This window comes from Geotrypetes seraphini, chromosome 9 (genome assembly GCF_902459505.1).
Source record: "Geotrypetes seraphini chromosome 9, aGeoSer1.1, whole genome shotgun sequence".
Classification (NCBI taxonomy): Eukaryota; Metazoa; Chordata; class Amphibia; order Gymnophiona; family Dermophiidae; genus Geotrypetes; species Geotrypetes seraphini.
Genome location: NC_047092.1, coordinates 61,660,739 through 61,688,269, shown reverse-complemented (window position 1 = coordinate 61,688,269; position 27,531 = coordinate 61,660,739). Strand labels below are relative to the sequence as shown.

Sequence of the window (27,531 nt, the reverse complement as noted above, 5' to 3'; positions counted from 1 at the left end):
CAATTGGGAAGCACGTTTTTAAAAAAAAATGCTCCCCAGGCAGGCCGCCTATATTGAAGGCGCCTCCGGGAGTCTAGGGAGGCCCTCAAGACACCTAAGCTTGCCTAAGAGCCTTAGGCGAAACTAGGCGGCCCTACGCGTCTCCCTAGTAGAGGAAGAGACGCTACATTGTAAGTAGACACGGCCGCTATACTTATCGCGGCAAGGGATCTCCCTGCGGCAATAAGTATAGCAGCCGCCTGTCCAAGCGCCAGCAGGAGGGTGCCCAACCCCTCCTGCCAGAAGGCTGCCCCCGACACTCCCGAGCGCTGGCAGGAGGATGCCCAAACACTACTGCTGGAACGCCCCCCGAAACTCCCGATTGCCAGCATGAGGGTGCCCAACCCCTCCTGCCAGAAAGCCGCACCCCCTCCGGACCCCCCCCCGCTAACGACCCCCTCACGCTACCACCCTCTAACCTCCCCCCACAACTAACTCTAAAGTGTTGGCCAGCCAGCTGAGTCTTGCTGCCGTCCAGCCGGCAGGCCCGCCTGGTCGAAATGAGGCAGGTCCGCCCTTTCCTGGCCCATCCCCTCTAAGTCTAAGGCCTGATTGGCCCAGGCTCTAGAAGCCTGGACCAATCAGGCCGTAGGCATAGTGGGTCCGCCCATCCCCACTAACCCTAAGGCCTGATTGGCCCAGGCACCTAGAGCCTGGGCCAATCAAGCCTTAGGCTTAATGGAGATGGGCGGACCCGATAATCCTAAGGCCTGATTGGTCCAGGCTTCTAGAGCCTGGGCCAATCAGGCCTTAGACTTAGAGGGAATGGGCCGGGAAGGGGCAGGCCTGATAACAAGAAGTTAAATAGCTAGTTTAGAGTAAGATCTTGTCATTGCCAGGGCTGGTAGTTGAATTCATGAAGGTTGATATTGATACCACGGGAGGGAGGCTGGTTAACTCCTGCGGCCAGCCCAGATATTGAATGCCAGGCTGTTTCTAGTGACTGAAATTGAATATTCAGTCTATTTTTGGCTGGCTCAGAATTAACCAGCTAAGTTATAGTGGCCAAAGATAGATCAGCTATTTGTGCAGCCCATTCTGGCCATTAAACTTGGCCGGTCAGTGCTTAAAATCAACAGCTTTCACATATAGCCTGCCAAGTTTTAGCCACTATCCACTAATATTCAGCGCAGATAGCTTTAGTCGGCTATCTTCCACTGAATATTAGCACTTAACTGGTCAAACGCTATTTAATCAGCTAAGAGTCATTCCTAGTTAAATAGCACTGAATATTGGGCAGATGGTCTCCAGCTCTATGAGTTAATTATTATGCAAACCCTTTTTGATACATACCTAATTAAGCACTTTTGAAAGCTGACCTCATAGATTATAAAATCTGTCTTTTAGATTTAAAACCTTAACTCCCTTTACAATAAGGCAGGTATGGAAAACATCATTATCTGACATGCAGTGCCAGTTAATCTAATAAGTTGTCTGAGAACTTTTTATTTCCTGTCTTTTCCTTCCCTTCTTTCCAGGGAACAGAAGGGGGAAGGAGTTTATTTATTTATTGTGATTTATTAACTGCCTTTATGAGAAAAGCTATTCTGCACTCTAATTCAAACTTCCTTTCCTGTCATTTCCCCTCAAGGTGCTGCCTGGCAAGATGCCAATTTCTTGAGCATTTTGGTTGGTTTAGAACCAGATAATGGGGATTTTTGCTGTATATGGGTAACAGTCGGTGTTCAGCTATGAGAATGCACCACAGTTCATATTTTAAAAAATTAATTCTAAGGTGCATATTTAGTGTGGTTTAAGGGGGCAGGAGATACTCCTGCTTGATTAAACCACGTTGAGATGTTCAGTGGCCCAGCATTCCATATCCGAAATAAATCAGTCCACGGCTGTCAGCGTTTAAAAATACGCTGACCATCGTTAGCTAAATATTTTCAAAACAAATAATAAGCTACTATTGTACTCAGCTTTGTGTATTTATATTTTCTAACCTGCAATTCTGGTCGTGCAACTAGCAAGACAATTTTCTTGCATTCGTCACTAGAGAGCAATGCCACTGCCTCTTCCCGATTCTGGACATCTTGGCCATTTATCTGAAAAACAAATGAAAATGGCACATTAGTTTCCATTTCCACAAAGCAACACACAATAAAGGGCAAAAGATCTGATCATTTGTGGCAAACGTATGGACAATGAAGCTCACGCAATGGGCTCATCTTCAGCTCCACAGTGGTAAGTGCCTCCACTCAATTATGCGCTTACTATAGGAGCTGTATCGATTGCTGAAGGATGGTGGACATCAGAGGAAGCAGTTATGTTCATAAATGTCCAACCTGCGCCCCGGCAACATACATCTAGCAACACAATTAACTAGCCCCTGACAGGTGACGTTCATCTTTCTCCGTTCAGAGTAATGGAAGTGTCACTCTGAGATAATAGTGCTGGTGGAAGCAAGACCGGTACGACTACAGCTGAAATCAGTCACATTGTATGCTTGCAGAGAGCCAATTAGAGAGCTACAGTATTATCTCTGAACAGGCAAGACACACAGGTCAGAGCTGGTTGCTATTTGGTTAACCATTTGATATTTCTGTGCAAGTCACTGTCCAAAAATCTGTGAATATTTTATTCCTTGTTAGATAGTTAAGATAAAGCCCCTTTAGGTAGTATTGTTCTTTAAAATCCATTTCTTCTGTAAGCCCCTCCTTTACAAAGCCGCACTAGTTTTTATAGCGCCGGCCATGGTGGTAACAGCTCAGACGCTCATAGTAATTCTATGAGCGTTAGAGATATTACTCCGGCCGCCGGCGCAAAAAAACGCTAGCACAGCTTTGTAAAGGAGGGGTAAATAATTCAAGCCATTTCACTGAAGCTGTGGCATTCATATAATAAATATACAATATTACATGGACAACTATAACAGTGCAAGCCCAAACTGCATCATAAGGCTGTGTCCAAGTGCAGCATCTACCTGCAAAAAACAGAATGTTTGAAGAAATAAAGAAGAAATAGAGAAATAAAGAAGAAACAATCTTTAATTTCAAAAGTTTGTTGCATATTCACAAAACTTGGTTTGTAATGTAAACCCTTGTTACCAGAGGGATACAGGGGGCCTTTTACTAAGCCGAGGTAGGAAATGGCTTTAGTGTGCTCTTACCCGGGTCTTTTTCACACACCAAGGCCACTTTTACTGCAGACATAAAAAGCTTTTTTTTTTCTATTATTTTCATTTCTGGCCTTGTGCCAATGTTGTCATTTAAAAAAATTACCACAGCAGCACTTACCATCATCTATTTTGTAGGTGGCAAGCAGGCTCATTTTCAAAAGTGAAAAAAAATCCCCCAAATGGCATAAAGTGGCATTTGGATGATTTGCTTGGTAAAATGACCAAATTATTATTTTCAAAATACATTTTTTTAGATGGTTTTCTATGCTATTTGTCGGCAGTGCATCTAAATCTCAAGGGGGGGGGGGGTGTCGTGTTTTGGGCAGGATTAGTGTGGATTTTAAAATTTGGAACATTGTAGAAACGATCCAGGACAAAACTTGGATGTTTAAGGCTAGGCCTGTTTCAATAATGAATAAGCACCAAAAAGGGGGCCAAGCTGATCTGATGACTGCATGGCCTCCCTTACTACCTCAGTGGTCAACTGACTCCTTCCCACCCCTATAACAGCTTCAGATGTTATGGCCAGTCCTATTAGAGCAGCCAGCAGGTCCGAGGAGTAGCCTGGTGGTTGGTGCAGAGGACTGCACAGAAGGGAATCCAGGCTCATATTCCACTCTAACCAGTACACTAGAGAATGACATGGTGAACAAACCCCACGGGAAGATGCGGTGGGCTGCAGTTTGCCCATGGACCATGGACATGCTACAGCCCGAGTCGCCGCAGACATGGGAACAAAACTTTTCACCGCCTTCAAGAACGGTGAAAAGCTTTGTCCCCACAGGTAAAAGCACCCCCTCCTTCATTATTGTTATTAACCATTGACTCATCTTCCAATTTCCGGCTGCATTGTTGTCTTCTCTTCATTGCTGACTGACTTGCGCCATTCTGCCATTGACTCCGCCCCCTATAGTGTACTTGCTCCCAATTGAGTCTTCTCCTCTCGCTCAAACAGTGAGGGGAGCAATCACTATTGCCACACACGTTCTTGAAAAACCCATTTAAAGGGTTGTACTTGTGATGCAGCAGTAGTGATTCGGATTTTGGACGGAGCTGCGAACAGGAGGACGGGTCGCTGGAGTGGAGTCAGACAAACTTTGGACCTGGAACTTGGAAACTAAAGTCCTAAGGTAAGGCGGGCCTCAATTGTAAAGTGTCCCCACACTTTCCTTCTGCTTGCCAGCCCAGCATTTGGTTGGGGGGGGGGGTGTTCTTTGCGCCAGAGTTCGGTTGAGCTGATCGCAAGGGAAGCCCCAAACAGCTGAGCCCCAAACAGCTGCAACTTTGCGGGGGGCAGATGGTGAACTTAGGGGTGTCTAGAGGAAAGAAAGAGAATGCAGAGAGGTGGAAAGATTCATGACCAAGAAGGAAGGAAGGAAGGAGAGAGAGAGGCAGAGAAAGACCTGGAAGAAAGGAGAACAAATGCTGGACATAGTGGGGGGGGAGGGTTGCTGGACTATGGAAGAAGCAGACAGAAGAGGTAGAGGGGGAAAGACCGTGAGGAAGATCATACCAGAGGAGGGAGAGAGAGAGGGAGACCAAGAACAACGGTGGTAGTAGTTAGTACCTACTAGATACAAAGGGAAATTGACATGGGATCTGGGGAGAAATGGTAGGAAAAATGATTTTATTTTCAATTTAGTGGTTGCGTGGACGGGGCAGTGATGGGGATAGTGGTCGCGGGGACGGGGCAGTGACGGAGAAGGTGGTCACAGGGACGGGGATGGTTGTTGCGGGGATGGGGCGGTGATGGGGACAAATTTTTTCCCCGTGTCATTCTCTACAGTACACTTATGGTGGAAAGTATGAGCCCACCAAAACCCATCAAAAAACTACTGCACTGACATATACAGTAGGGGAGTTATACTGTTGGGTATTGTAGGTTGTGGGTGAGTTATGGAGGGCTCACCGTACAATGTAAGAGGGTTATAGCGAGATGCGTACCTGGGACCTTTTATGGGAAGTTCACTGCAGTGTTCTCCTGGAATGTCTGTGTGGCCGGTCTGATAAGAATGCTAGCCTCTCCTACGTCCTAATGGTTGGTTTTTGAGCATTTTTCATTTGAACTTCTTTTTTTTCCCAAAAGTGGTTCAAAAAGATAAATGCACTGAAGATAAACTCATCCAAGAAATGGCCATTAAAAAAAAGATAGACATTTTTCTGGTTTAAAAATGGTAATTTTTTCTATTGGATTTTTGGACATTTTTCCCCAAACCAGATTTAGATATATTGAAAATGCTCAAGGACTCCTATGCTATTTGTGCGCTAACCAGTTAGTGTGTGGTAATGTAGATAGAAACATAGAAACATAGAATATGACAGCAGAAAAGGGCCTTCGGCCCAACAAGTCTGCCCACTGAAATAACCCTCCCCTCTAAGTTCTTCTTTGAAGTGAGTCCACGTGTTGATCTCATTTGTTCTTAAAGTCAGTCACGTTACTGGCCTCAACTACCTGAAGTGGAAGATCATTCCAACGTTCAACCACCCTTTTGGTGAAGATGTACTTCCTAGTGTCACTATGGAATTTCCCGCCCCTGATTTTTAGCGGATGCCCTCTTGTCGCCGTAGGGCCTGTAAGGAAGAAAATGTCTTCTTCCACCTCAATACGGCCTGTAACGTATTTGAACGACCTAACCGGATACCTCAGGAATTTCCCTGACTTGTCTCCTCAACAACAACAAAAAGATAGAGTTACCGTGTGCCCATGGCACAACTAACGCAAAATCTTTTAGCGCATTCCATGTTAGGCCATTTTTGCTGTTCTGCTGCGTTAGACACCCAACACAGCTTAGCAAAAGGGTTCCACAATGTCCTCCATTCTTGAACTGATAGAGAACGTGAAGAAGAGAGAACGCAAAACCACGTGAAGAAGTATTATAAATACTATTTATGTGACCAGCTGGGATTTCTGCATATAACCTTTGTGCACAGAGTAAGTAAGGATGCCTAGAGAATAAATGGCGGGTCAAGTTGTTTTGTTTGGAAGTGCACAGTACTAAGAGATGAGATTCTACACTGGGAGAGGATTTTCAGAGCAGTTTATGTGGACAGTTGGTCCTCAGAACAGCTGGAAACGTACCAGCTTTGACAATGTGTGTATTCTTAGGCAGATTAAAAAGATATGTTCCTGGAGTATACTTATTGTGGGGGAGGAGGAAAAAGACATGCATTTGAATTTCAAATGTGCAGCTGCTATTTTGAATCCATTCTACCACTTACAGAAACGGAGATTGTGTGTGTGTGTGGGGGGGGGGGGGGGGGAACAGAAGCCATGGGCTGGTTCTTCCATGGACCTCATAAGCAATTTGCCTTTTGAAAACTAGGGCTGTGGGTAAAAAAAAAAGAAAGTATCTTGAAAACTTTGCATCAAAGCTGACTAATAAAAATTTGTCTTTTAAAATCCAAGCTATCTGCCATCTTCTCATAATCATTCAAGGTTTTTCCATGAGCTTTTTGATCTGAAAGAGTAGATGGAGTTTCAATACGGGAAAGCGGCCAAATAGCCATCATTGTGTTAACTACAATGATCAAACTTTTGGAACCATCTCTGTCTTGGCATTCAAACAGGGTTATTAATCTAAATGAATAGCATTCTTTTGTCTCCATAGACCCAGAAGCGAAACTCTGCCAGAATTAATACATGAATACAATTTGGGGGTTCGTTGCTACAATTGCAGTTGTTAAATCTTATGCCAGACGAGGTTTGGGGGATGCTATCAGTGGAAATTAGCATATATTCCCAAGGTTGTATGGGGAGACTTGCACAGTGCCTTGTTGTGCAACTATAAACAGTTATTTGTTCACTTAATAACACTCTTGTTTCTTTGCAAGTTACATGCAACAAAATCTTAATGCACACACAGTGCCACTTTTACCAAAGTAATTACAGTCTTAAGCATGAGAAAGGTAAAACATTAGAAATGGCTTTTTTTTTTCTTTCTGAATTGCCCAACTTTATAAACAAAACGTGGTTTCAAATGAATTTAGTAGGAGCCAAGAAAACAATTAACAGGTTTTTGGTCTCCCTCTTTTGTTTCCTCTTTGTGTAGATAGAAGTAAAAGGGAGACTAGTCTAGCACAGCAATTTTTTGGTTTCTGCACATTGAATTTTGAATTGCAATTGTGTTTTGTTTATTTTTATAAACAGAATGCTTGAAAATAGATTTGCACACTAGGGACGCCCGATGATGGTGTGCAGGCGGGGTGATTCACCTCCGTCTTTGTAAGTGGAAGCGCTGGAGTTTGTTCTCCCGTCGCTAACAACCTCACACTGAGAGCGCCCCTATTCTTCAATTGATATTTGGTACCTGTGTGGTTTGGTTTGTTAGGAGTGATTAGCTGATAGACACACTCATAGAGTCCTTATTGACATTTTTTGCCTCCTTTTTGTATCTTTTGAAAATAGATCCCAGCATTTCCTCCTCTTCACTGTTCTCTTAATCCTGGCAGTTTCATTTCAGTGTCAGTGGAAAGACCTGCTTTAATGAAGGTATCTATTTTACTACTTGTTAGTTAAGGTTTTTTCACTGATCATGGATGCCGGGAGATACACATGTATTTACAGTTACACAATTTGCTGAGACTCAACGGAAACAATGGATTAAATGTTATGGTTGTACAATTTCTATTTGCCAAGTGTGTAATATAGAAAAATTGCTAAATAAAGGCCCCTTTTACCAAACAGTGGTAAAAAGTGGCCTTAGCGTGGCCTTATGTGGGTCATTACCATACACTATAGATACAATGACAAAGTGGCGGGTACCTGTGGTTAACTGTGAGGCGGGGGAAGGGGACAGAACTCGCGGGGACAGGGACAGAGCCTTTGAGGACAGGGACAAACTTTGTCACCATGTCATTCTCCAAAAAACTTGAGGCCAGTAAAAACTTAACACTTCTTAGACAACTGGCAACTGAATTCAATGATTAAAAGTAAACTGGAGAAGCTGATTTAGTTTTAAATGAACTACTGTCAAATGGCATCATTTGTGTCTTGTTTTCTGCCTTTGATGTGGCAACAAGAGTCTTGTCTTCTGATCAGACTCCTACCATCTGCAACATTCTTCCATCATGTGCCCAGCTGCTCAAGCAACTAACTGTTACTGCAACAAATTTATCCATTGTTGCTAGAATCAAGGAATATTTCTAACATTTAATAAGACATTTATTTTCCTGTTCATCCACTACACAGTTTAGGTTCTCTTCTACACTCATGTCCGAAAGACAATCCAATTACCTTCCTAGATGATGTAAAAACATAGGCAACTGAATCTTTGGGAAGGTTGTACCAAAACCAGATCGAAATGGAAGGCTCTCTTTCTGATTTGAAACAGTTGTACAGAATATTGTCCATTTTTTATACTTCAATAAAAATATTTATCCCCCTCCTTTAATGCCGGCCACTGCAGTAACAGCTCCGATGCTCATAGTATTCCTATAAGCGTCTGAGCTGTTACCGCAGTGGCCGGCGCTAAAAACGTTAGCATAGGTTCGTAAAGGAGGGGGTTAAATATAAAACTGAAAGTGTTTGAGGCTTGTGTAAATAAGGACAGAGTCCACGGAGACATATTGCAGGAATGGGGTCAAAGTCTGCGGGAACAGACAAACTTTGTAGCTGTGTCACTCTCTACCATGCGCTAAGGCCAATTTTGAATGCTGGGGTAAAATGGCCAAGTTTTCTATTTTCCTTATTAATGGTCATGTGTGAGCCCCTACCTCCACCCATTATGTAGGCAGTAACTGCTCAGGTGCTATCCATATGCTAATTGGTTAGCATGCAGCAATGTAGCTGCACAATTAATGAAGAAAGTGCCCACTCCCTTCCCTCAGACTCGCCCCCTGCGCTAAAAAATAAATGTCATTTTTAGCATGGGGTAGCAACCTGCACATCCCCATATTACCGTAGGATGTCTTAGTGCACCCCACGGTAAGTCATTTTTGCTTCCGAAAACATTTGTTAGTGCTTACTGCAGCTTTATAAAAGGGGACCTTAAACAACTAATCTTCCCCTCTCCAAACATAGGAATTGCCGCTGCTGGGTCAGACCAGTGGTCCATCGTGCCCAGCAGTCCGCTCCTGCGACAGCCCTTAGGTCAAAGACCAGTGCCCTAACTGAGACTAGCCTTACCTGCGTATGTTCTGGTTCAGCAGGAACTTGTCTAATTTTGTCTTGAATCCCTAGAGGGTGTTTTCCCCTATAACAGCCTCCGGAAGAGCATTCCAGTTTTCTACCACTCTCTGGGTAAAGAACAACTTCCTTACGTTTGTACGGAATCTGTCCACTTTTAACTTTATTTATTTATTTATTCGATTTTTAGCCCGTCCTCCCAAAAGAGCACAGAACGGGTTACAATGAATATATTGGTGTATTAAAATTATAAGTAAGATAGATACTTAGAAATTCCCTTACTGTCCCGAAGGCTCACAATCTAACTAAAGTACCAGGAAAAAATGACAATTAGAAGAGTAATAAAGAAAGAAAATAGAGATAGAGGAGAAAAATAAGAAAATAAACATACTAATAAGATTACAATGATCTAAAGGAATTTGAAAGGTTAAAAAGAGGGGAGATAAGAATAGATGCAGAGGGAGGACCGTTGAAGCAATAGAATTCTGGGGAAATTTAAATTAAATTTGAATGATAAAATAAAACAAAATAAGTGCCCTCTCGTTCTCTCTACCTTGGAGAGCGTGAACAATCTGTCTTTATCTACTAAAGGCTCCTTTTACAAAGGTGAGCTAAGCATTTTAGCGCACGCACCGGATTAGCGCGTGCTCTAGCGCGCGCTAGCCGAAAATCTACCACCTGCTCAAAAGGAGGTGGTAGCGGCTAGCGTGTGCGGAAATTTAGCGCGCGCTATTCTGCACGTTAAGGCCCTAACACGCCTTCGTAAAAGGAGCCCAAAGTCTATTCCCTTCATTATCATGAATGTTTCGATCACTGTCGTAAGCTTTGACTTCAAGTGCTAGCTGCATTTTCAGTATCAGGCTGTATAAATAATTCTGTTTGATTTTTTTCTACAATATGCATGCAACAAAATCTTAATGCATGCACCAGTGCCGCTTTTAGAAAAATAATTACAGTATACTAGTTATAGGACATCACTGATATGGAGTGTCATACCCAGATAACTCTAAGGACAAGTTACGACATCTAAAAGTAAATGGATTTGATACACTGCCCCTCTGTAGTACTACCAAAGCAGTTTACATATGCTATATGCAGGCACCTTTTTCTTTCCCTAGTGGGCTCCCGATCTAAGTTCTACACCTGAGGCAGTGGAAGGTTAGGTGATTTGCCCAGTGTCACAAGGAGCAGCAGTGGGAATTAAACCCAGTTCCCCACATTCTCAGCCCACTGCATTGGAATGGGGACTTGTATACCACCTTTCTATGGCTTTGGCATTTCAAAGCTTACATTCAAAATGGTGGGCACTGGAGGATTAAGTGACTTGCCCAGGGTCACAAGGCAGCACCAGGATTTGATCTCACAACCTCTGGGTGCAGAGGCAGCAGCTCAACCAGTGAGCCACAGCCCTTCCCTACACTAACTATTAGGCTACTCCTCCACCTCAGAAGCAAAGTTGTTCTCTATAGTGGTCTTTGACATGAAGGCACAACTTTCCATGATTAATCTTCTAGTCCCCTGTAGCTGAGATTTATAGATAGATATAGAGATATATACACATCTCAAAACTCGTATAAGGGCACTCCAGTAATTTCAGTTTTTTTATTTAGGAAATCAGAATGTTTTTCCCCCTGTGGAGCTTTGAGTTGAGCCGGTCCACCAGGGGGTGGAGCGTGTCTCCCTTTGCTGTAGGATTGAGCCTGCATTGCAGAGACAATCTATGATGCTAGAAGGGCGGGCTTACTGGGAATAGGAGGATTAATTTCAGCTGGAGTGAGAGGGCTGGGGAGTGTTCCATACGGTTTAAATACTCTTGCTTTTATTTGAAGTGTAACTGCACTGCGGAGAACCAACTTTTGATCCGTACTGCTTTGGGAGATGCCCCTGAGGTTGCCCCTGATGAAGGACACGAAACGGGGCTCTCTAGGGCAATCAGCTGGCACCCCGCATGATATAACAAACAGCGGTTTGCAGATAAGCTCCTGTTTTTCAGCCATTTTATTAAGGGTTCAAAATTCACCCGGCTTTATATTTCTCAGGAGCTTTTTCACCAATATCATTTAAAAGCATTGTTGAATTGTTGATTTATTTATTTCAATCCTATTTAAATTTAATTCTCCACACTATATAGACTCCAGGGTTTTGGGCGATTGATAACAATTTTAGCATTTACTTATAGTCTAAAGAGAAAAGGAAAAAAAGCAGTTTTTTAAAAAAACTTTTGCACTATGAATTACAGATTTTTAGATTAGCCCACAGAGTGTTTTAAAATGATGTGAGGGGGTAATATCTGCCAAGCACGTTGGTGTATTTGGTGGTGTTGAACCCTGGTGAACTCGGATAAAACCTTGACACGAGTTCCCACTTACTGATGTAACACTCTGTTTATAATTTCTAACAAAACATTTGATATAAGGGGCTCAGTTAGCCCGAAACCCTTCAGGTGTCTGGAGAATAGAGAGCAGGTCTGGTTTTTGGAGTTTCAAGTCATTTTGACCCCTCTCATTTAGAGTAAGGCCCTTATTTCTAGTATTTACAACTGCTGCCCTGACATCTAGATAGTTATTCAGGTACTGATGAAGAATACTGCAGCACTTGGATAACTCCAGCTTCATTATGGCTTTGCCCCTAGACCATCCCAACAATATGTGAATAGTGCCGAGTCTCTCAGCAAGGATTTTCAGCAGCACTTTCTGGATAATGCTGTAGAAAACCAGTGACTGGTCCCAGTGAGAAGCCCTTATCTGGAAATGAATATCCAGATAAGTGCTGCTGAATATCAACTTGTAAATAAATCACCCATTTGAAGGCCAAAGGAGAGGCTATAATGGCTTACTTGGGAGGATCAGATAAATTGTGAAAATATGTTTGTGTTTGAGAAAGAGAGCTTTCTGAGGCCAATAGACCAATAATGAGTATAAATAAGGCATCCAGGCCTGATCCTGTTCCAAGGTGTGAAATACATTATTGGCCTCAATGCTTTGAAAGTTAACCTCATTTATTCCATGCCAGACGTGCAAAGTTGCCTCAATTACACTGGCCACCAACAGAAATGGATAAAACAAAGGGTCTTGAAGTCAGTACAAAATAAGGGAATGAAGTCAACTGCATGATTACAAGCCTATTTAATCAATGTAATCTCTCCCATACTTATTTACTCAGGTTCCATAGGAATCACTGGAGAAAACAAATTCACCCAGATGAATAAAACAAAGCAGTTTATAGATGTGCCAAAATGTTCACAGTCCTATCAAGCTACATACAGTAGTATTAACATCTGTTGGTTATCACAATATGCAAGTTAAAAAATACTACAAAATGAGAAAAGAGTACTGTCGATGTATTTATGATTTAGCTCACATCTCTTCACTAGTAGGTCAAGGTGAATTACATTCAGGTCCAGAAGTTATAATTCTGCCCTTAAAAGGTTTAAAGCCAAAGGGCTATAATATAAAATGTACTATTGCATTTGCACACATGCTAATACTGTTAATGTGTGTTATTATTAAATAGGCCTCATTGTATACCATAAGTAACGTGATCATTTATTTTTTTCATCAGAACGGGACATCTATTTATTGTCAGTCCTGCCCCCAATCCTGCCTCAGCCCTGCCCCAGCCCCACCCCCAATCCTGCCCTAGCACCACCCCCTAATCCCGCCCACAATTTCTTCCATTCATTTTCATGTACATATAATAATAATAATAAAATAATAATAATAAAACAACAGTTTATATACCGCAGGACCGTGAATGGAAGAAATTGTGGGCGGGATTGGGGGGTGGGGCTAGGGCAGGATTGGGGTGGGGCTGGGGCAGGGCTGGGTTAGGTTTGCGCATACTTTGATAGTGATGAACCTCGTTCCACAGTATTTGAGTTTGATCTCCGTCTTTTAAGTGATAAGTGATATAGCCAATTTATATATGCATGCTTATGAGAAGATATGGCTTATGATTCTCCCTATAGATCGCATACCCAGTTGTGGAGACGGTTATAGATGATGTGCTATTGTTACAAAAAGGTTCTTGTTCATAAAGATTTTTATGAGAAAACACCACCATATCTTACTGCATTGGTTGTCCATTATGTTCTGAACAGAAGATTGTGATTAGGAGATAAATATACATTGATGATGCCACTACTGGTGTATGCATGCTGGGAATCTACTTTAAAACATGCATTTTGTTTGGTTAGTGCCTATGTTTTAGAACAAAGGCCCGGATTCTCGAACCGGCGTTGATATCGGTGGCCGCCTTAAAAGTGGCCGCCAATTGCGTGTTGTGACCAAACAGGTTCCACGCCTGCTTTGGTCCCCTTCAAGAACCTAAGGAAGAACAGTGCTGGGGTCAGGAAATCACACTACAAGCTTAGGTTACATACCCTTACTAATTTGGCTGCCTATCCTAAGAGAAACATTTCTGAGTATGAACCCCGTGAGGATGCTTTCAATAATAGTCAGATGGAAATTATGCCCAGTGAGAAAGAAATGGTCTGTAAACCTGTTTCCAGAAAGCCAACCTGTGCAGTATGATCACAGGAGGAGCCTAAGAGAGCTGAGTCCCAGGTCAGACACACACAGGTTTGGGCAGAGCTCTTACACTGAAAAGCAGGGAACTTTCATTCCTAATCAGAAGAAGGCAGGGAAGGCAGAGGAGGCATACTTCCCAAAGAGAGAGCCAAACACCTGGAAAGATAATGACTAGGAAATGGTGGAAGCTGAAGAAACTCCTCAATGCTCAGAGGTAGAAGCTTTAAACCTGGAGGAGCCCATGAAATTATTCTGACCAACTTGTTGTAGAGGAAGCGGCTATGGAAGCCATGGAAGTAAATTAAAGGGTGATAACTTACTGTTTGCGCCTGGACAAGGATTTCCATTTGAAAGCTTTAAAATGAACATTTTTTTGTTGTTTTGTGCCTGAAATGTTTGAACTGTTTTGTGGAAGGTTTTTTCTTTTTCCTCCAATGGAACCAGTGAGTTTGAACTGTACAAAGTGAAGAACATTTGTTTTAGATTTTGCTACACTTAGTGGGGGATGGGCAACACATTGTGCTAAAGAACGAACTGTTTGTGTTTCTAAAGTACTGAATTTTATTTCTTTATTCAAATAGACAGATGATTCCTACTCTACAGCATATCAAGATGTTTGCATCTTTCTAGCAAGCTAAGATATACTGGGGCCCTTTACTTAGCAGCGCTAAAAAGAGGCCTACGCTGTCCCCAGCATGGGCCTTTCAGGCTTGCTAAGGTCACTTTTAGTGCTGCCAATAAATGGCTGATTTTCCTATTTCTACAATACAGTACTCCCCCGATATTCACGGGGATTCCGTTCCAGGAATCCCGCGAATATCGAAGCAAAATGTGAATATGGTTTTTCGTCTGAGGAGGCTGGAGAGGGCAACTGGAGAGGCAGGAGAGGGCAGCTGGAGCGCCGGCGAGTGAAGGAAATCACTCGCGGTATGCTCCAACCGCCTCTTCCTGTACTAAAGTCAGGCTTCACCAATCAGGAGCTGCTTTGACACGCAGCTCCTGATTGGTGAAGCCTGACTTTAGCACAGGAAGTCCCGGTCGGAGAATACCGTGAATGACTGGGACCGGGGGAACACTGTAATTGCCACACAATCATTTTCCCATTTGTGCATGGCCATTACTGTGTGCTCACTTATTGACACTTGTTTTGTAGGCAGTAAGGGCCAGATTCTGTATAGGGTACCTACATTAGGCTCTGATAGGCACCCTAATTAAGGACGCATAGTGATGCCTAACTTCAGAATCCGCAAGCAACTTTTTTTAAAAAATTGGCTTAGTTGGTGTGGGAATTGACCATGCCAGTTTTCAGCCAATCAAAAAAACCTAAATTAACAATTACAAGTTCAGTACCAAACTCTTAGGACACCTAACGACACCTAAGTCGAGGCACCCTCTAATGCAGGGATCTCAAAGTCCCTCCTTGAGGGCTGCAATCCAGTCAGGTTTTCAGGATTTCTCCAATGAATATGCATTGAAAGCAGTTCATGCACATAGATCTCATGCATATTCATTGGGGAAATCCTGAAAATCTGACTGGATTGCGGCCCTCAAGGAGGGACTTTGAGACCCCTGCTCTAATGCCTTTATCAAGGCTCCTCCCATAGCCGCCCTATGCCATCAAGCTCACAAAAGTTTAATTTGACTTACTACACTTTTGTGAGCTTGATGGCATGGGACGGCTCTGGGAGGATCCTTGATAAAGCTTCAATAGTGAAACTTGTTGGATCCAGCCTCCCCAGATCGCAAAACTGAACAACTCTTAAGATAAGTAAAAAGCTGTTTCTTTAGCAGATATTTCTAAATTTGTAAATTTAGAAAATATAAGTAGACATTAAGCATTAAGAAAGGGCTAAAATAATAATGACCAATGACATATGAAGCTTACTGCTATGAAGGCATTTGAGCAGCGAGTGGTGTCGCTGAGGTCATTGTAAGTGATTGTGAAATACTGATGAAGTTACTATAATATCTTGATGTGACTTGGGTACAGTGAAGATCATATATAACTAATTAACCATATCTACTCTTCACCCCGGCGTTAAAAAATAAATTTTATGGGGGTAGTGAATGCATAGGCAGAACTACTGCGGGATGTTTGAATGCACCCTTAAGTAGTGGATGCATCAGTGCTTACTGTATCTTAGTGAAAGGGTCCCACTGTTTTTCAGGGGAGAGGGGGGGGTTGCTGCTTAGAGTGACAATTTTTTGGTTCAAGAACTTGTATTATTCCCTATTTTAATTTTTTGAAGTCTAACCTCCCTAAGTATCTTTGATCTTTATTTTCTCTTTCTCTTTTTGTGTGCTATATTCAATGACTACTATGAAAAGAGAGAGGGGGAGGGTTTCAAATGTAAGCTGATAAATCCATTTTTATATTTCAAATTCAGGAGAGTAGCTATCACCATATTCATTCCAAGAAAAGACTAGTGGTCCTCATCTCACAAGCTCTTACAGAGTTTTCCACATAAGGATTGCTTTCTTCTCTTTTCTAGTTCACATCCATCAAGTGAGAATCCACTTTTCCGCTGTGCAACAAGAACTTGATGAAGTTGACAGCTAGCCTAGAGAAAGGCCTGATACAAAGCAATAAATTTCAAGAGATGCCCACTAGTGGAAAAAAAACCCCAAACAACTTATAGCTGGTATAATCGAAGGCTGTCAGTGTTCTGTGATGTAATGTGTGAAAGAATAACCTGAGGTTACTAGATTCCTCTAATGTTGGTGTCTAAACCTATCATATGTTATTTTGGGTGATCTGAGTGCCAACCATATTGTTCCAGAGCTCCCATCACTAAGCATCCTTTATTAAAAGAGTGGCGTTAAAGGCAGTTGCAGAGGCTACTAAGCCTCCTGCTTTGCTGTTCATGGCTGAATGATGGCCAGCTGGTTGACGGAATGATTATGAATGCTAATTGGAGAAAACGACAACCCAGAATGGTAGTATGTCAAAAACATTATTCCTTATGGACCAATCAAGAAATGTCAGAATTCTTGTTTATATCTAACTCACAACCATCACAGACCAAAAAGAAAATATATTTAGTACAATATTACAACATATAGTCCCTGTGGTCATGTCACTAGTTAAATCCTTTTTAGTTACCTTTTCTCGTATCTGGTCTTTTGCCAGTGCTTCCAGCAATATTCACTGATAATGGCAAGTTGCTTCTCTGTAACATCTATAACTGCCAACTATCAATTCAAGGGCATAAGCTAGCTGAATGTTTCCAAATCAATCTCATTTTATCCCCTTAGTCCCTTTATTTCCTCAGGAAATGTCATGGCCAAAAACAACGGTTGTATTTCTTGCACCGTATCTGTTCTGGGAATCAAAGTGTAATCTCTAGAGTGAAGTAGAATTTGTAAGCTTGCTTTTGTGGATGGCCTCAGTCTTGAAAGAAAGTGTGTTAGGTTTCTGTGTCAAATTTTGCACAGGAGCTCTGTTTCATCCCGGAGTCTATGTGGTCCAGAATGCAAAAATATTATAAAGACTGCACCCACAAAAAAACTTAGTTGGTATCAATAGGGCTGGCAGGACCCACAGGCACGGTGCTCTCTTCAATGGATCAGTGGCAGCTGGCAGCGATTCTCACATGCTGACTGCCGCTAATCCAGAAGCCTCCCCTCTGCTCCGTCCTATCCCCCTCTGACAATTTCTTGTTTCTCTGTGGCAGAGGTGAGGCAGTGTGTAAGAATTGCTGTCGGATGTCGCTGACCCACTGAAGAGCAAGAGGAGAGCTGTAGAGATACTGGATATGGGGTGGAGAAGGGGGCTGCAGAGAAAGGGAGAGATAGCAGTGGGGTGGAGGGAAGGGAGAGATGTTGCTTGGAGAGGGAGAAAATGTTGGACATGTGAGAGGGAGAGGTAGTGGATAAGATGATGGAGAGGAGGGAGAGAGAGTGCATGCATGGGGGAGAGGGAGAATATTGGCTAAGATGGTGGAGAGGAAGAAGGAAGAGATAATGCATGGGGTAGTGGAAAGAAAGATGGACTCAGGGCACAAGGGAGAGAGACAGAGAGAGAGAGAGATGGACCTGAGAGTAGATGAGAGGAAGGGAGAGATACATAGGAGATTGAGAGGGGAGAAAAAGGAAGATGCTGAATACATAAGAAGAAGGGAGTGATGCCAGACAATGGGAGTGACAGAAGAGAGCAAAAATGCTGGGCCATGGAAGGGAGTGTAGGAGTGAAGAGAGAAGAAACAGAGAAATGAAAGTCTATATGGATGGGGAGGCGAGAAAGAGGAAGCAGATGCTTGGCTAGAAGAGACTCAGAGCCAGTACTTAAGAGATGTGTCTGCTGAATGGAAGAACAGATTGATCAGAAGATGAGGAAAGCAGAAACCAGAGAAGACAAAGGTAATCGTATGATGTTTCCCTTCATGGCAGGGAAACTGGTCATATGATTAGATTTGAGAACACAAAAGTCCTGGAGAAAGAAGACTGCTAGTGGCCAAGAAGAATCAAAGAGGCAACAGAGATTGTAAGACACCCCAATAACTTCAATGGAGATAAAGGGCTCCATAAATAAAGCACAGCAACTGCTCATCCAAAAGAAATTCATTACTAAAAGGACTGGGACTGAGGACAAATGCCTTCTCCCTCTATCTAAAAGTTTCCACCCCCTTTTTTTCTCACAGAATTAAAAAAAAGAATGAGACCACAGACTTCCCCACCAGAATTTAAAATTGTGTCCAAAGGACATGCCCACCAAAATTCAAATTTGTGTTACCAATGAACTTTCCTGCCATATGAAAAAGGATCTGCAAAAGTTAGAGGAATGGTCTAATGCCTGGCAACTAAAATTCAATGCAAAGAAATGCAGAGTAATGCATTTGGGGATTAATAATAGGAAGGAACCGTATATGCTGGGAGGAGAGAAGCTGATATGCATGGACGGGGAGAAGGACTTTGGGGTTATAGTGTCTGAAGATCTAAAGGCGAAAAAACAGTGTGACAAGGCAGTGGCTGCTGCCAGAAGGATGCTGGGCTATATAAAGAGAGGCGTAGTCAGTAGAAGGAAGAAGGTGTTGACGCCCCTGTACAGGTCATTGGTGAGGCCCCACTTGGAGTATTGTGTTCAGTTTTGGAGACCGTATCTGGCGAAAGACGTAAGAAGACTTGAGGCGGTCCAGAGGAGGGCGACGAAAATGATAGGAGGCTTGCGCCAGAAGATGTATGAGGAGAGACTGGAAGCCCTGAATATGTATACCCTAGAGGAAAGGAGAGACAGGGGAGATATGATTCAGACGTTCAAATACTTGAAGGGTATTAACGTAGAACAAAATCTTTTCCAGAGAAAGGAAAATGGTAAAACCAGAGGACATAATTTGAGGTTGAGGGGTGGTAGATTCAGGGCAATGTTAGGAAATTCTACTTTATGGAGAGGGTAGTGGATGCCTAGAATGCGCTCCCGAGAGAGGTGGTGGAGAGTAAAACTGTGACTGAGTTCAAAGAAGCATGGGATGAACACAGAAGATTTAGAATCAGAAAATAATATTAAATATTGAACTAGGCCAGTTACTGGGCAGACTTGCACGGTCTGTGTCTGTGTATGGCCGTTTGGTGGAGGATGGGCAGGGGAGGGCTTCAATGGCTGGGAGGGTGTAGATGGGCTGGAGTAAGTCTTAACAGAGATTTCGGCAGTTGGAACCCAAGCACAGTACCGGGTAAAGCTTTGGATTCTTGCCCAGAAATAGCTAAGAAGAAAAAATTAAAAAAAAAAATAATAAATTTAAATTTAATCAGGTTGGGCAGACTGGATGGACCATTCAGGTCTTTATCTGCCGTCATCTACTATGTTACTATGTTAATTCAAATCTGAGACCAACAAATTTCCTGCCACCAGTGGTGTACCAAGAGGGGGAGCAAGTCCACCCCTGGTGTACGCCCCAAGGGGGTGCACATCTGGCCACCCTCCCTATTCTGCCACTGCTGCTTTCCTTAGCCAGCAGCAGCGGCAGTAAACTTTAAATCAGGGGTGTCCACAGCTCAGCTTGTGATCCCTCCTTTCCTTCCTTTTGTGCCTCCCTCCCTACTGCAGTGGTTATTCCGCTCAAATCTGCGGGTGTCAGCTCTTCACATCGGAAACAATCCCTCTGATGTCACAGCATTGGAGAGAAGGCTTCTGATGTAGCTGCGGATCAGGCGAGTGTTGACGCCCGCGACTTTGAATGGAAAACTAGCTGCAAGGAACTAGCCAGAAATGCTGTTGCTGCACAGGGCAGGGAAGGGAAGTGAAAGGGGGGGAGGGGAAGAGCATGGGGAAGAGAAATGCTGCTGCAGCATAGGGAAGGGGGGGGAGAAATGCTGTTGCACAGGAAAGAGGGGGAGAGAACTGCTGCACAGGGAAGGGGGAAGAGAAATGCTGCTGCTGCACAGGAAAGGGGGATGAGAAATGCTGCTGCTGCACAGGGAAGAGGGGGAAAGAAATGCTGCTGCTGCACAGGGAAGGGGGGAGAGAAATGCTGCTACTGCACAGGGAAGCGGAAGAGAAATGCTGCTGCTGCACAGGGAGGGGGGAGATAAATGCTGCTGCTGCACAGGGAATGGGAGATAAATGCTGCTGCTGTACAGAGAAGGGGGAGAGAAATGCTGCTGCTGCAGCACCCAACTGGGGTGAGGGAAGGAGGGAGAAGGAAGACGAGGAACGCGAGATGCCAAGTCCATGGGAGGGAGGGAAAGGAAAGAAGGAAAGGATATACCCGACCATGGAGAGGGGATGGGGAGATTCCAGGGCATGGGAAAGGGAAGGAGATAGATGCCAGACCAGGGGAAAGGAAGGAAAGAGGGAGGGAGAAAAAGGAAGAAGAGGAGATGCCAGATAATGCAGGGGGAGTTGGAAGGAGAGGAGAGAGATGCCAGGGCATGGGGGGGGGAGGGAAGGGAAGAAGATAGAGATGCCAGACCATGGTGTAGATTGGAAAGGAAGGAAGGAAAGGGGAAGAGAGAGATGCCAAAGCATAAGGGAGGAGTGGAGAGGGAGTAAAGCTGAAATGGATCATGTACATAGGAGAGAAGGGGCACAGGATATACAGTTTATTGAAGGGACATAGAAAGAGGGAAGATGCCATATGGAAGAGAGAAAGAGGGTGGACAGTGGATGGAAGGGGCAGAGAGAGTGTGGGCAGTAGATGGAAGGGGTAAAGAGAGAAGGCAGAAGCTGGGTGGAAGACAAAGAGAGGGCAGATGTTGCATGGAAGGGAGAGAGGACAAACGCTGTATAGAAAGAAGAGAGCGAAGAGAACATGATTAAATTAGAAACGACAAAAGATAGAAATAATTTTTTGTTGCTTTATTTTGAATCAAGTAGTATTGTTAACTGTATTGATAAAAGTCTATAAATAGGAAATGGAAATAAGGCAATTTTTTTGGGGGACTAAACCCCTTTCTTCAGGTCAGGACAGGATAGCATAACAGCAGTATACTGTACTGTTCTGAAGAAAGATTTGGCTTCTAAAAGCTTTGAATGTGCTCCAGCAAGGATAACTACAGCACCGGCGATCCTCTCTGCAGGCTGCCATAATTACTGGTATCTGACCGGCTAAGAGTGGGAGGTAAGAGCAGGAGAGTGGGAGGCTGAGGGGGGGGGCAGGCTGCAGCACTTCCCGACTGACTCTCCCCCTCGTCCCCTAAAGCAGGAGCGGCAGCAGCAGTGGAGAGCCAGCAAGAGGCAGCACTGTCGCTCCTGCTTTAGGGAGTGAGGGGGAGGGTTGGTAACTGAATCGATGAAGCCGATTTAAAAAAAACAACCAAAAACCAAACAAATCGATTTAAATCGATTCACCCGATTTGAATCAGTGAATCGATTCGAATCAGAAATTGGTCAGCACTACTGTCCAATAGACTGAAGGGGAGGAGGGAATTGCTGTAGCCTAGCAGCTGCCAATGGGGAAGGCAAGGCAGCAGAGTGACACTAACAAAAAGAACAGCAAGATTCAGATAACTTTATTTGCCGAAAATTAGCATGTACCAATGCAAAAACTAATGTGTGATGCTTTAGCACATCCCATATTAGGTCACTTTTTGTCACAATAGACATGCATTAGCAACTAATTCATCTTAGTAAAAGAACCCAACAGGCACCCTAAGCCCAGAGCTTCCAAAGTTATTTTGCAATATAAATATGTATATGTGGGCACAAACACATTTATGTGCTTGCTTTCAATCTGTTGCAATTTTTGACTTTTTTTTTTTTTTTTAAATAATGAATGTTTATGCCACACATAACCAACCCAATAAGACCCATTTATCCTTTATTTCAAAACATGCTCTATAACAAAGAAAAACAATCCACCGATGAAAACAAAAACTGTGGATACAGATAGATGTTCTGGAGATAATTTAACATGCTCTATGTCAGCAGATTGTGTTCTCAATTCCAACTTCTATGTCCTTTCTAAAACAGGGCTGTAAGTATTAGGGTCTATCCTCCAAGGTCTACCTGGAGCTAGTATAAATCCTTGCATGTGAGAAGGATAAAAATAACTTAGCTGATTCATGGGCTCAGTAAAACTGATTTTAAGAAATTTTCATATGCAAGCCTTGAATAAACCTTCATAAAGACTGTGATCTTAGAAATCATTAAGACCAAATCTTTGGCTGATAAAATGCGATTGATTCTGAAGAGTTAGATAGTTTCCTTATGACAAAGACCCCTTGACACCTTTATCTAAAAATGGTGCAGAAGAGCTACATTAGCAGATAAATATCAATTTAAATAAAAGATATACTCTTCTTGGTAGCAGGGAAAAAAATTAACAACTAATATGTTGTCAAGAATATCAATATAATTTATAAAATCTTCCTATTAGGGATGTTTGCAAGCAAAAATGTTTCAGCCTATTGCTTTGCTGCCAAAGTATTATTGTATACCAAAGAGTCATGCGGACTTCTTTTTTTAAAGGTGTATGCTAGATTAGCCTGAAGTGTCATGATGTACTGTCTCACACTGTAAAATTAATTACTGGATGCTTTGAGCTTGAAATGAAAAGGCAAAATGCAAATTATGCAATTGTGTCTTGTTCTTTTATATGACTGAATTAATGCTGGAGTATTATAAAGCATGCTTCTATGTTTTTTTAAAAACCAATTACACTGGTAGCCTCTATTTAAAAATAAAACAACTTTTCCTAAGCTTTTGAATATCAGAAGGAATGTGAACAACTTTTGCCTTCACCCATGCTATACTTTTTTACCACCCTGGTGCTATCTGGAAAGCGCCATGGTAGTTTGTAATAAAAACCAAGCAATGATCTTAGTCTAGGGGTGGGCAACCTTAGTCCTCGAGGGCCACATCCTAGTCATATTATCAGGATTTCCCCAAATAATATATATGAGATTTATTTGTATGTACTTCCTCTATTGTATGCAAACAGATCTCATGCATATTCTTTGGGGAAATCCTGAAAATTCAATTAGGTTATGGTCCCTGAGGTCTAAGATTGACCACTGCAGCCCTAATCAGTGGCTCTTATGCAGATAAAACAACACATCCCTTTGGAGTAAGCTGAGTCATTTATGGACAGAAAGAAGATTGACTCATTTGAGCTTTGCTGTTAAGAGAAGGATTTTATGCATGCCATAGACCGCTAGAAGAACTAACAAATCAATTCTGGAAGAGATCAAACTGGCTATGTTACTAGAAGCCCAAACGATTAAGTTACAATGTCTTATTTGGGTCATACTGTCAGAAGAGAAAGATCATTGGAGAAGGACATCATGTGTGGGAAGATCAAAGGAACCAGGCGAAGAGAGCGACATGCAATCAGATGGCTGGACATGTTGCAAACAACCATGGGGATGACACTGGCGAACCTTACTGGACTAGCACAAAACCAATTTCTTATTAGATCTGTAATTCATCAAGTCGCTAGGACTCAAGCAAGAGTTGATGGCACCTCTCCTTAAAAATCTGAGAACTTATTATTTGGCCTGCTGGTGAAAACTAGTACTGGCCCTGGTCCTACAACAAATAATCTTGTGTACTGCATTCTCACACTCTTGGCAGGCACTAAGGGCTGGATTCTTCATAGGATGCCCAGTCTTAGCAGCTGCATCGGGAAGGGGAAGGCCCGCCATTCTGCCGGTTGGAGGGAGTAAGCATCCCTACGGCCAGCCTACAAGGAAAAGGTACCGGGTGGGGGGTGGGAATCCAAGTGGGCATGAGGGATGTCGGGATGGGGGCAAGTTTTCAGGGACTGGGCATCCCTCCTGCCGTTGATCTTCCGGGGGGGGGGGGGGGGAGGGTTCTAGCAAGAGGGCCTGGGCATCTCTACTGCTGTTGATCTTCGGAGAGGGGGATTCTGGCAGGAAGAACTGGGCATCCCTCCTGCCAGTGATCTTCAGGTGATGGCAGCAGGAATTGGGCCCTCCACCTGCTGCGGACATTCATGGGGGGGGGGCCTTCTTGGGTTCCGGCATTTTGCTGGCCTACATTTTAGGTGCCTATTGCAGCCCTAGGGAGATGCCTAGAGGCACCTATGCTCGCCTAAGGCAACTTCTGGGTGAAACCATGCCTGCACCTAGCCTTGGGTGAGCTTAGGCAGTCCTACATGTCTCCCTAGTATTGTGAAAATGCCTACAATGTAGGCTGCCTGCCTTGGGGTGTTTTTTTTTTTTTTTAACGTGTGTCCCGATTGGCTGGTTAGACAGTGGTAGGATGCCTTCTGCTGCCTACATCAATGCCATTTATAGAATTTGTCTCTAAGGGCCTGATTCTATAAATGCCACCTAAAACATAGCTGCCAAGGAATACAGCGCTTAGCGCATGTCAATCTTAGGTTAGACACTATTTATAGACTCGTGCCTAGTGGTACCTAAAATAGACTTAGGCATACCCTATTTATGGCAGGGTGTTCTTGGCCTACATACCAGTGCCTAAGTCCAGAATAGGCATCTACATACAAAAACACAATCTGCCCCTAACCATGCCTATTTTCCGGTAGGTACCTTAGTCTAGACACTTACCTGAAAGCGGTAGATACCTACTGAGTTAGATACCTACCATACAATTAATTTTAATTTTAGTCAATTATGAGGAGCTAATTGCTTGTTATTGGTGCTGATTAATCTTTTAAAATAATTAACACTGGCTTTTACAAAGCTGCAGTAGAGATTTTTTCTGTGGGCTGGCGAGGTAAATACTCCGATGCATATGGAATTCCTGTGAGCATCAGAACATTTACCTTGCTGGCCCACGATAGAAACCACTACTGCAGCTCTGTAAAAGGAGCCCTAAGTTAGATGCCTAGATAGTCGTCTTTTATAGAATCTGGGCCTAGGTGACCATTCAGGCAATAGCAGGCAACACTTAACAGTAGGGTTACATTACTATTGGTGCTTTAAAATTTTTAATCTTTTTTAAAAATCACTCTTGAGAAACCTTATCCAGTTAGTCTAATATGACAAATTTTTTCTTTCAACTACCTGCTCCTTTAATGTCCTGTCTTATTTTGGGATGCATGTGACTTTCTTGAAACAGTAGGATTGATAATGATTTCAAACACTTGCATGCATACCCATGTATGAAATACAGTATATGGGAAAGGCTCACTTGACCAGTGAAACACATGACAAAGATTCCCATGTTCCTGAGAAGCTCACAAAACAAGCTAAATTATTCAAGAATGTTAATAGCAAATTTCAGGATGTGTGGAGGCCATTGATAGATTATTGCAAAGATTAAAAATATTCTTCCTTGAATATAATATATGACATATGAGGGAGGGTGGGGGGGGAGGGAAAATTTGATTATTAAAGAAATAGATCATTATATATATATATAAAATGAGGGGGGGGGTACAATATTTTAGGATGATATGATCAAATGTAAGAATTCAAGTGTTTTTAAATGTTCAATTGTTAAAACATTTACTGTACTTGATTTTAAGATATGAAATGAATAAAGATTTTTTAAAAAAAGAATGTTAACCCAACAGAAAGAGTTTGCCCTATCAATTTTAGGTTAAGAAACAGAAACTATAAACACATACTTGTAAAATGCGATCACCTTCACGGATACGGCCATCTCTTGCAGCAATACTGTTTGGATCAACCTACAAAATACATACCAGAGTGAGAGACCGAGATAGTTTTCATAATGGTACAATAGATTACAATTCAATGTGTTTTATAATAAATAACTAGGAACTCTTTGGGCCTGATATTGAAAGTGAGTGATGCATTTGGAGGCAGCTGGTGAATACATAACTCCCTTATACCTCTATTTTTAACAGATAAATCCAGGGACCCAGATATTCAGTGACATTTTTTTTCCAAAATGAGTTACATTTAGGTATATTTTCCTTGTCCCTAGTGGTCTAGATAATTCCACTGAAAAAATTTATTGATCTGTCCAACAATATCTGGGTAGTACCTACGTGGTCTATGGGTGGAGCCAAGGCAGAATTGAAAATTAACTGGGTTCTGTCGATATTCAGCACCAGTAGCAGACAACTATCTAGCATGTCAGGACAATATTGCTGAATATTGATGGTGTCTGGGTAATTTCTTGTAGCTACCCAGTGGTGTACCAAAGGTGGGGGGCGGTCCACCCAGGTGCATGCTCCAAGGGGGTGCACAGCTGGCCACACTCCCTATTCTGCTGCTGCTGCTTTCCTTAACCAGCAGCAGTGGCAGTAAACTTCAAATCAGGGCTGTCTGCAGCCCCTCTGGTGGGTGTTTAGTTTCTGGCCGGTTCCGCTGCAGCAGTTTTTCCGCTCAAAGATGCAGCCGTCAGCTCCTTACGCGATCCACGGCTGCGTCGGAAGCGCTCCCTCCCATAGAGAAGGCTTCCGACGCAGCCGCGGATTGCATGAGGTGTCGACGCCCGCAGCTTTGAATGAAAAACCGGCTGCAGTAAGGAACCAGCCAGAAACGCTGTTGCTGCACAGGGCAGGGAAGAGAAATGTTGCTGCTGCACAGGGAAGGGAGGGGGAGAAAAATGCTGCTGTTGCACAGGGAAGGGGAGGGAGAGAAATGCTGCTGCTGCACAGGGAAGGGAAGGGGGAGAAAGAAATGCTGCTGTAGCACCCAATTGGAGAGACAGAGGGAAAGAGGGAGAAGGAAGACAAGGGAGAGGAATCAGAGATGCCAAGTCCATGGGAAGGAGGAAAAGGAAAGGAGATACCAGACCATGGAGGGGAAGTGAAAACTGCCAGGGCATAGGGGGGAGGGAAAGAGATGGATGCCAGACCAATGAGGGTGAAGGGAGAGATGGAAGGGGGAAGCATAAAGTTTCTGAAAGGAGAATAGAAGGAGAGAAGATGCCCTATAGAAGGGGCAGAGAGAGAGAGTAGACAGTGGATGAAAGGAAAAGAGTGACAAGAAGATGAGGAAAGCAGAAACCAGAGAAAACAAGGTAGAAAAAAAATTCTATTTATTTTTTTTTTTTTTTGCTTTAGGGGAGATGCATCGCTGTTTCTGTGGTGTTGCATTGTATGCAGAGTCCAGCTTCTTGGTGGTTCAATTTAACCTTTGTCTATGTATTTCTATTTTATCCTCCCTTTTACAAAACTGTAGCGCATTTTTCAGTGCCGGCCGTGGTGGTAACAGATCTGATGCTCAGAATTCTATGAGAGTATGAGCTGTTACACCATGGCTAAAAACCACAATACAGTTTTGTAAAAAGAGGGGGGGGGGTAGTTTATGATTATATATTCCATACTAGGCGAAGGTGTTTTCTGTGTTCTGTATGTTCGAAAGACATGGTTTTCTGT

The 27,531-nt window shown here is 43.0% G+C and overlaps 1 protein-coding gene across 3 annotated transcripts in view; it reads right to left on the bottom strand.

Annotated features, from left to right (window-relative positions):
• The window catches only part of PDZRN4 (PDZ domain containing ring finger 4), a 792,627-nt gene that overhangs the window by 44,271 nt on the left and 720,825 nt on the right, over positions 1–27,531 (bottom strand). For all 3 annotated transcript variants that reach the window (XM_033959287.1, XM_033959288.1, XM_033959289.1), the window contains 2 exons: positions 25,807–25,869; positions 1,986–2,087 (listed from right to left, as the gene is read on the bottom strand). In XM_033959287.1, the coding sequence (XP_033815178.1) occupies positions 1,986–2,087; positions 25,807–25,869 (165 nt within the window). The remainder of the gene's footprint in view (positions 1–1,985; positions 2,088–25,806; positions 25,870–27,531) is intronic.